At 33.7% G+C, this 11013-nt stretch overlaps 1 protein-coding gene across 2 annotated transcripts; it reads right to left on the bottom strand.

The window, feature by feature from the left end:
- Nucleotides 1–628: 628 nt before the first annotated feature.
- On the bottom strand, nt 629–9217 carry LOC108486649 (dolichyl-diphosphooligosaccharide--protein glycosyltransferase subunit STT3A). 2 transcript variants are annotated; one of them, XM_017790814.2, is made up of 23 exons: nt 8667–9217; nt 8322–8384; nt 8122–8177; nt 7952–8023; nt 7729–7834; nt 7589–7639; nt 7261–7356; nt 7007–7066; nt 6810–6923; nt 5956–6042; nt 5376–5479; nt 4868–4963; nt 4387–4507; nt 4212–4292; nt 3995–4126; nt 3654–3887; nt 2792–2935; nt 2234–2420; nt 2062–2159; nt 1766–1845; nt 1587–1674; nt 1192–1281; nt 629–1039 (listed from the first exon to the last, which is right to left on the bottom strand). In XM_017790814.2, the coding sequence occupies exons 1-23, from the start codon at nt 8805–8807 to the stop codon at nt 974–976; spliced, it is 2367 nt and encodes a 788-aa protein (XP_017646303.1). In that variant the 5' UTR covers nt 8808–9217; the 3' UTR covers nt 629–973. The 2 variants fall into 2 exon arrangements, with proteins under 2 accessions (XP_017646303.1, XP_052885725.1); XM_053029765.1 differs by lacking the exons at nt 629–1039; nt 1192–1281; nt 1766–1845 and having other exon boundaries at nt 1629–1674.
- Between the last annotated feature and the right edge of the window lie 1796 nt (nt 9218–11013).

Here is an 11013-nt window from a genome sequence, read left to right as displayed (position 1 = left end):
AGAATATTTAAAATAAATTATTAAAATTCATATTCAGAATGAACCCAGATAAATAGTTGTCCTAGTTCAAATGCACTTGAGCAATCATTTCTCATGACTTTAAATAAATTTTAAATGATATCTTTAAAACCTTAATATTTTTCAAAATTACTTATGATTTTTAATAATTTTTAAATAATTTCATTTATATTTTATAATTTTCTAGAATTTATTTATAATTATCCAAAAAATCAAATTTTTAAATATTTGCTAGAATCAATATGATGCACATATGATCACTACATGTTACCATTCGATTGATTTATTTAACCGAAAAACTTAATTAAGCCAATATATATAATATATTGCCTTTGAAGCCTAAATTTGTAGCAATCAATTTATGTAAAATTGACAAAAAAAAAAAAAGTATTGTGATTTATTATCCGTATAAAGAAACCAATTCTTAATCCCACGTATCACAAATAAAATAATTCAACCACATACAACTTCAATAACCAGGCTAAACATCTTTCTACCAGTTAATATCATCTGAAAAGGTAAACTCCATTTTAGGTGAATATTTGGATCATGCATTCCTTTTCTTGGTTTACAAGAACTGTAGGAATAAAGAAGTGTTTAAAATGAAGTATTTATAAGGGAAACATGTTATAAATATATTAAGCTTGTTAAACCATGCAAAAGATGGTGTGAAGTAAACAAATTTATAAACTAACCTAACAAGAAAAATGATACTTTTCCCTGAAATTTAATGTGTTAAACGTTTCGATGATTTCGTAAAGATTATAGCGATCAAGTCAGGTGTTCCACAAATCCTGTTTTACTTTGATTGTCTTGGTTGTTGTATTTCTACTTAAGAGGAAAATTACCTTACCATTGCCTGAATAACTGGATCATCTCTCTAAAAGGCTCCCTCATGCATACAATCCTATTGAGTTACAGATGCTTTCACCATTGTTATAAAATATTTGTGTTCTTACTGCCATGGATTCTTCTTTTTCGTTCCACCTCTTTTAGGACTGCTTGTTGTTGAGCTAGTTTTCTGCCAAAACATATAAAGATTAAAATTTTTAAAAAAAATGCATAGGTTAAACATCAGACTAGACCTTATGATACAACTACAAATAGGGAGGATCATTGTGTCACTGTGTGTCTGTGTGTGGATCATGGAAATAATATATTGACAATATGTACCGATTTCGATTTCTTCGTCTTTCCTCGAATCCTGTTCTTCGGAGGCTTCAGTTTATATATCCGAACCATCCAATGATGAGTTGTGAATGCCTAAAAAAAAGATGGAGAGAGAAACTTATCAGGAAAATACTTGAACAGAAAAACAACTAATCATCATTACTCATCCGCCACATATGTTATAACATCAAATTATTGAACAATCCAAATGGCGACTAATCTTTAATTTTTAGACATCAGCAACCAGCAATGTGAAGAATAAAACAAGGAAAATTTCTCTCTCCAATAGTATCACATCATAACATGTTTCACGGAGAAACTATTTGAACAAATATTATTGGCATTCATGATTTGCAGGAGGTGCTATCTGAAAAAAATGAAAATTACAATCATCTTACCTCCTCGAAATGAGTGAGCTTAAAATATTTCTTTCCAATTTCTGTCTGCCTAACTCTATCGAAGCCTTTCCCATCAGTTTCTACAAACCTGTAGACGGGTAATCAAGGGATGAAGCACCTAGGCTAAAAGCAAACCTGATAAAAACTACATATAAACTCAAAAGCAAACAGCAACAGACCTGTAATAAGAGAGTTTATACATTAGACAATTTAGCATGGTGGGAGTGGCCTGGGAATCAATGCGATACTGGCCATCTCTCTGTAGAGCGTAATTAAGTCATGAAACAGTTAATATTTAAAAGTGAAATAACTGGCTACCCTATTCCTTAGAGAATAAAGCATCCAGTCTTAACTCAGTGCGGTGACATTTTATCACCAAGGAATTATTTCGGGATTTGGACTCCATAAAAGAAAGAAAAACCAATAAATGGAACAACTGTGGTTTTTTATGGCAGTGCTAGCACAGAGAACTTACCAGGTAATCAGGTTCCTTGATATGAGGAAACACACCACCTCCGATTCGAACCATCCAGAGGAACTTGTTAATATCATCACTGGGGTAGCCAACGAGACCTAATAAGTGAGGTAAATGTCAGCAATAATATATTAGGGAAGCACATTTCAAGTAAACAAGGAAGAATTCAAACCTCCAAAGACGACTAGAACATATTTTACATCCAAAGAGTGGAAAATTTCCCAAGCTGCCCTTTCAGGAGAAGACATCGCAGTACCAACAGTTGCAATATGAGTATTGTTCCAGGTATTATTGTCAACAATGACTGTGCGATTAGCCATAGCAGTGGTTTGGTAACCATAGTCCCACCAAGAGGCAACCTGCAAGGAGTTTCACTTAGCACAGTCAAACAAAACTTCTTTTCACACCCAGCTTATTTTATTAGAATATGTTATATTCAACAAAAAGTAAGCCCCTAAGTGCAAAAATAGTTCACCCCAGGGAACAATAAGAGGAAAACACATAAATCAGCAAAAACATCACCAATAAGGAATCAGAGCCAACTCATTATATGCTCAGCATATCAACATAGATCACAAAGCTTGAAGTATTCTTTTTTCATTATTATTCCACAAAAGTGTGGGAATCAAGAAAAACTTCCTGCCCATCAGACTGGTTGCCTAAACTGATTCCAAAGTTGGAAAATACAATATGTTTTGAAATCTATGAGAAAGAACACAAGAGAACTTACTTTATCATCAACATCTGTATTATGGCGCAGCCATGCATAAGCCTCTCTAAAATCATCAAAAACATGTAGACCATCATGAGAACGAGATGTTAAAACAATTGAGGGGGCTGAATAAGCTTCAGCTGCAGCCCAAACACAGTGAACCTGCAAAGGAAAGTGCACAAGTGTGAGAGGGATTTTACAATTAAATCAACAAGTAATGAGAAAAAAAAAGGAATGAAAGAAAAGGAAATTCCAGTGAAAAAAAGCTTAGTGTGTGTGTAATATATATTTCTATCAGAACTTCTAAATTCAGCATTCTAGTTACCATGGTAAGAGAACATCAAGGTAGCCAAATTGTTGTAAAAAAACAGAGAGACCACTAGCTTTTACATTCCGTGATGACTAATCATCATTAACTACCATTTAGGAACCTTTATATGACACATCTTAAACAAGACCAACTCTCAACTATTCCATATAAATACAGCATAGTATCATATGACAAGAATTCAACAGAGACTTACATTTTTCTTAATCACTCTAAAGCTTAAAGCTCATCAACTGGCCACAAGAAAATAACAAAAAAAAAAAAAACTTAAAGTTCATCAACTGGCCCAAGAAAAAAAACTTAAAGCTGAGCTCATATATGAGTATAGTCATCATTCCTTTCTCTTTTTCCTCTCACACCCTTCCAATGCTGAGCTCATGCACCTAGTGCAGGTTCTACACCCAACTGACGATAACTTATATCCACATAGAAGGTAAGAAAACAGCTAATTAACAAATCCTTAATAACAACTAGAACACAGATCAGCATCATATCACAGCCATAACAGCCTACAAAGTAAAACTTGAGGAGATAAAAGGGAAACCAAAGTACCACATAGAAAGCACCCAACAAGACAAGTAGGAGAAGAGAAATCACAGATGACTCCAAAGGCAAAGCAAGAAGCCTCTTCTTCTCAGCTTTGGCTTTGGTCGAAGGTTTTTCACCATGCTCCCTTTCCTTCTTCTTGCTCTTCCTTGAGGGTCGATTCTTTGCTGTCTCTTCAGGTTTTTCAGTCTTCACTGCATCAGTCTGTGATTCAGCAGTAGAGGAACTAGTTTCCGCAGCCTTCATGATCAGAAGCAGCAGAAAAGAATTTTAGTCCTGTAGCTAAATTAATTCATCAAATAATTGGTTAAGTACAAACTTCTAATGGATAAATAGAGCATCCTCACATCAACTTCAGTATTGCTTGATGCCCCAGAAAGCTGAAACTTAATTGATCCAGTGAAAACATCAAAAGCTTGGGAGAGAGCAATTCCAGATGTGATACATGCAGCTGGAGCAAGCACAAGCATAAGGCGTACCTGTATGATTAGAGAGGCTCCACATTATTAGGACATAGGAATGGGATTAATGACCTGAAATCGATTGTGTCCATCTCCCTCTTACCATTACTCCAGAGAAATATACAGATGTTGCAATATAGAGGACCACGAATGAACTTGCATCTGATAAAGGTAAAAAGCACGCCTTCCAACAAGGGAAAGAACAATTATAGATAATACTGCATAAACTTTTAAGTTATAGGCAAAAAGTCAATATGTTCCAAAACCTTGAGACTTACAATGATACCAGCTGGAACTAAGAATGCCAAAACATTAATGTCCATGAAATAAGATGGCCATGTAGGTGGTTGATGTTCACTAACACTAGCAATTATTGGTATATATTTGCTTGCATAAGTCCTGTCAAAAAGCAATAATAACTGGAAATGAAGTTACACAGCTAATTTTGAACAACTATTGACTGAACGAATGGCACAAGGTATTAAAGGGAAAATACTATTTGAATAGGACACCCACTAAATGCTAAACAGATCAGATAGTTTTCTGGTATCTAATTCATGTATTAGGTTTAAACAATTGGCACAGAACAAAAGGCCCCTCCAAAATAGATTCATCCAAACCAAGATGTCAGCATAACTTCAGTTTCAAGGTGCATCAGACTGCACCATCCTTTATTACAGTCCTACCACCACCTCTTCATTCACAGTTTCACCCAAAGCACATTAGCATGTAAGATAATGGAATGAATTAGGTACTTACGGGTCAAGCAGACTTAAGCTTCGTCCACTCCATCCCTTCGTTGGACTGGAAGCTACTAATGCTATAAGAACAGCTATAACAGCACAACATACTGCCCTGAGAACAGAAATTATACGAGGTCATGTAATCCTCCATCTAATTCAAATGCTTATCAGTTACTGAACAAGTCCAGAAGGAATATAATTGATCTTTGGATGTATGTTGAATTGATTAATAAGAAAGATTAAATGTTAACTTATTCGCTACATATTGTTCTTAGTTGCCATTAGTATATCAATTCATGTTTCCCTGAAAATATTATAGGAGAAGAGAAATGCTTACAGGCCAACAGATACAGGAAGCGTCACAGCAACTTTAAATAGTAATTATTGTTCAATGTAAGATGAATTGATTAATAAGAAAGTTTATATCGTAATATACTTGCTACATTTTGTTGTCAGTTGGCATTAGTATATCAATTCATGTTACCATGAAAAACTTACAGTAGCAGAAGGAAAGGAAAGCTTACAGGCCAACAGATACAACAAGTGTCACAGCAACTTTAAACATCTTGGGGGAAAGAATCCCTTTGATATAGTACACAAAAGCAACCACATGGATAATAATGAAAACCTGCAGTTGGAAAACAATAACAGATCAAAGAGCAAGGAGTAGCATCAAATGAACCAAGAATTACAAGAAGGGGAGGGAGTGAGAGGGGAAAAGGGAAATACGTGAAGTATTTCAGCAATCTGAATATTGCTTTGAGGAATTGAGGAATTCTTGATTTTATTATTACACTCTAAAAAGATCTCAAAAACTACTGTCTTATATTTGTCACTTGTTCTAAAGCCCACAAACACCTCTTTGAACCCTTAATGCCGCTAGGCATTTAAGCACAATAGTTGGCCACAGAACTAAATCCTCAACTGGAACAATCAATAACATGGAATGCTTGGAGGAAAATGTGACTAGATCACAGTTGATTGGGTTATTGATAGCGAGGCTAAACTACTGAAGATTGACAATACAAATGAATTGCAACAAGAAAAGTAAGAGAATACAAAAGGCAACCTGTAATTCAGGGGAAAATAGACGAAGAAGCTCACCAAGAATGATGCAAAATGTTCCGATGTCATGACGGCATTAAACCCAACTACTGGCACCAAAGCAGCTAGCAGTGTTCCCAAAACAACCTGAAGTTTCAAGCAAAATCAAGAAGCCAAATAGATCTGGGTCATCTATTCAAGAAAAATAAGGTAAAATTTTTAAGACTGCAAACATCATTAAGTGAGACCGTTATTATCAGGACAACCTTTTATTCATAGACAAAGTGAAGGTCAAAATTAAATGTAAAGCATAAATAAATCCTTAAACAAGTTCAATTATCTACAAAACATATAAGGTTAAAATATACCTATAATCCCTGTACTTTTCAAAAATTAGGAATTTAGTCCATGTACTTGTATTTCGAGGAATTTAGTCCCTCTACTATTTAGATTTCAAAATTAAAGTCCAACTATTAATACAGTTTCTTTTTTTGGGTTAAATTCACGTTAATTACAACATCTTTTTTTAATTTACATCGCTACCAAGTGAGTGGTTTTTTTTATTTCAAAATGTCACAGCAACAAATTTAACCAAAAAAGAAAATAACAGTGTTAATAGTTGGACCTGAATTTTGAAATCTGAAAAGTAGAGGGGCTAAACTCCTAAAAACAAGTACAAGGGACTAAATTCCTAATTTTCAAAAAGTACAGGGACTATAGGCACAATTTAACCAATATATAAACATCAACAAAACAAAAGCCTGTTCCTTCAAGGTTTTCACAAAACATCAGTTTTTTCAAAATGATAACAGTTGTTGACAATTATTAGCATGATTCTTCAGTAGCATACTGGAAAACATTCCTGTTGATTATTCACTAGTAATTGAAACTTCCTAAGTCATCTAGATACTTACAAGAGGAGCATATGCAATGTACAGCCGAGAAGAAAAACGACCAGTTACAATGCATAGAAGTACGTGCATTGGAATGAGGTTAATAATGAACGTGTATCCTCCCCAAGAGCACACCTGGAAAAAACAGAGAATCAACTGAGAAACATAAACAAGGAGTGAAAATAAGAACTTGGCTAAACAACAGCAAAAGAACCTACCATATAAAAGTATGAGATTGAATTTAGGGTGGCATAAAACAGGGATCCAGTATTTAATGTCTGCAAATAACCAATAATGAAGAGAATAGTCAGACATGAAATAGCTAATACAAGGAAAATCCAAGCAGAATAAATAGCAGGTCACATATAAAACATGAATACTAATCGCCAGTAGGTTAAATCAGATTGTACCTCAAGCATCAGAATGCAAATTTATAAGAAATCCAATAAATTTACTTTAGTCAAAGTCTGACCTTTATATAAAGATAAAAGGTGAAGATTAAAGCAAATATTGCTACAGCTTCATTGTCATAGCTACCAGCCACAGAACGAGAGATATACGATGGAACCTACAAGGAAGAACAATGAACTGAACAAAGATGCATTCATAAGACATATCAACACCATAAGTTCATAAAATGCATTGCCAAATATTGTCAATAGACACACATATATAGCCAATAAAAGCAATGGTAAGTTTTATATATCAAAGTGCAGTGATGCTCAGTCACTGCTATTCAAACTTGAAGTTCAAAATGAATGAATGAATAATAATGCAAATATATCTCTTGCATGATTTACCATGGCCAAAAGAGCAGCAGCTGTCAGCCCAGCACCAGTACCCTTTACTTCCTATGAAAATGGCAATAGAATATCAACAAAAAGTAACTGAGGTGAATAACCATATAACAACTAACTATACACATAAGGCAAAAAAAGACCTTAGTCAAAAGGTATGTTGCCCATGAAGCAAAAGCAGAGAATATTGGAGCAGTGAAAACACAAACGGTCTCCACAGACAGTGGAATATTTAAAGAATTTAACAACCTGATGCAACAGGGAAAATGCAAGTCAAATGCAAGGGAAAACTTAAACGAACAAAACTAATAACAAAATTTAATATAGTTTTTCCCTTGTTACGTATTAGCCTTCAGGAAAACTTACCACCATATGGTGCCAGCAGTCAAAGTTAATCCAGGATAAACAGTTCCGCCTATCACACGCCCAAGAGGATACCTCGATTATACCAAAACACAAACATGCTATTCAGAAATCTAAGTAACAATATAGCTAAAACCATAAACATCATAAATTAACCACCAAGTAATAATTACCAGGTTCGATCATCAAACCAATTCCAGAATTCGTATATACCATTCTTTGCAAGAAACTGAAACCAACAAGATAACCACGTAATCTTGGTATGTAACTTAACGCACAAAAAAAATTGACAAAAATAGCGAAATGGCTATAAAGGAACCAAAAATAGCAATTTGTAAATTTGTAAATGAGAGGCGAGATTGGGTCAACTGACCTGAGTGACTCTATAATTAAAGTAAGGATCGAACTCGTGAATAACACTCTCGTATTTTATAACCTGAAAGCATAAAAGTTCACGAGAGTTTCAAATAATTAAGCAGCTAATTAGCCAAAATTGCAACAAAATATAAATTCCCCCCCCCCATTCCTCCGACTTTCCCATCATCCGAACAGAAGAAGATTCAAATTGAGAAATCATTTAAATGGGAAAAACAAATATTCAAAAATGAGTCAATCTTCAGCTCAATTTCACTAACGGCGAGAATGATTTTTTTAAAAAGAATAATAGTACAGATCGGATCTAGAAGAATCTCGAAGCGTGGGGAATGAAAGATCTTACGGAGAATAGACGGATCGAGAAAGCCATAACACCGATAAGGAGGAGGATGAAGAAAGAGAGAACGCCGCCGAAAGCATTTCTTAAGGTGTTGTTAGTGTACAGCGTTGGGACGGCAGCGGTTGAGGTCTCTGGGGCCGCCATTGACGGCTAATCAGCGATCACTTGCGAAGAGACAAAGAGAGAAGTATGGAAGGGGCTGTTTAGCTGTGTGACTTTTGTATTGAGTAGACTGAAGAAGAAGACTTTGGAAGAGACAACAAGGAGTGCGGGTGCTCCCTCCGTATGAATACCGTATTTGACCTTATAATGAAACGTGGCATTGCTCGTTCGGACGGACCGCCGATTGGTTAAGTGCTACGTGGTTTGCCACATGTCTTAGCGTTATTTGACTTGCTATTTGCCAACAATACAAAGGACGTTTTTCGGAGGAAAAGAAAAACATTCTTCTATCTTTTTTGCCTTTCTATTAATATATAGAATACTTTTTTTTCCGAGGACAAACTCGGGTTAAATCATATACGCACGCAGGAGTGTAGATGAACAGGACTCAAACGATCAAGGATATGTTCGTGCTCGTATATTTATTTTCAAAGTTGTTCATATTAGTTCGTGTTGGTTTAAATTTTTAATATCATATTTGAACTCAATTCGCTTATTATTTAGTGTTTTTGGGCTCTATTTGTTTAGTATCTATGAACATATTTGTTTAACATTTGCGAACATACTCGTTTATGTTAATGTTAACTAAACAAACAAATAATAAAATAAAATAAAATAAAATTAACTAAATAAAACTTATATTTCAACATCGAATTGTTGAGTTCTAAAGTTGAAAGAGGTATTTGTAATATCATAAAAAATTAAGTTGCAAATAATTAGTTTGATCAATTTAAAACAAAACATATTACAAGAGAAGCAATTCAAAAGATAACACCAAAAATATTATAATAAACACCAACTAGAAAAGTTGATAACATAAATAGGACATTCCCTTGCAATGAATCCAATGATACCACATCTTGAAAATACCAAATAAAAAATTCATGAGTTTCACCCATCAATTTTAATAATGCAATAACATAAAAACTTTTGTTTGATCCATTATTATGATTATTATTATTTATTTAAAAATAAGGTTATAGAAGATACAACTAGTTAAAATGTAAAATTGCTTTACGAAGATAATCATATTACAAAAGTTAAAAACATATTTATACAAAACTATTGGACAAACACCAACCAAGTTAAATAACTCACTGACTTCTCGTAAACACCAACCTAAAATGTACACACCCAAAAATTAGTTACCTTGGAAATTCTTCAAAATTCTAACTTCAATTCAAAATTCTAATTTTAAAGTAAAGAAATCTCTTTAATTTCTGATTTGTTTTACATAAAAATTTAAAATTAGATGACCAAATTAAATAGTATTTCAAATATTAAATAAATAGAACAAATACTTGAAAATTACTCACTTTGACTTTCTTTTTCAACCCGTAAGAGTTCTAATACCAATCGGAACCACAAAGTAACATTTGCACCGTATCAGTTCCTAGAGATGAACGTTAATCAATCACTTTACCATCAGCACTAAAAGAAAATTTTGAAGCGACTGTGGTAATAAGAATAGACAAGATTTCACAAGCCATTTTTGATAAAATTCGAAACTTGAGGCTATTAACCTTCCAACACTAAGGCATCAAAATCACCACAATTTTCCTAACAAATGAACACTCCTTCTTACAAGTATATATCTAGTTCAAACTTAACATTGTCAACTGTGTCAACACTCCTAATATATCTCTCAACTTTGGATCTCCCAGTCATAACTTTTCTTTGCCTATTCTACTAGTGGTAGAAGCATTGCTAACACCACTTTCATGCACATCATTTTTCATTTATGTGCCAACATTAGCTGTTGCATATTCATCCACATGTTCCTTATAAAGCTCATATAGACTATCACCCACAATGCAATTTTGTCTAGGAGCTTTCTCTTCAGAACAAATAGCATGAAAACTGAAGTCAATCAATTTCATCTTATTACAAGGATCTAGTATAACAGCAATAGAAATCAGCAAATTGCATTCACCCAAATGTATATCAAATTTTATTTGCATTTTACCAACCATTTATCTCATCCAAATTTCCTCACTCAAAGATTTCTCTATCGATAACTCTTTGATCCTCTAAAGTTCAAGAAGAAACAAATTTGAAGTTGGATATTCAAAACATAATATTTATAAAGAAAATACCATGTATTAAATAAAATAAAATAAATGAAAATTAAGAAATAATTAAATAAAACTAGATGTATTTTAATTATTTACTTAAGATAATGTAGGTA

This window comes from Gossypium arboreum, chromosome 6 (genome assembly GCF_025698485.1).
Source record: "Gossypium arboreum isolate Shixiya-1 chromosome 6, ASM2569848v2, whole genome shotgun sequence".
NCBI classification, from domain to species: Eukaryota; Viridiplantae; Streptophyta; class Magnoliopsida; order Malvales; family Malvaceae; genus Gossypium; species Gossypium arboreum.
Note: the sequence above shows the minus strand (reverse complement) of the source record. Positions and strands in the feature narration are given on the sequence as shown.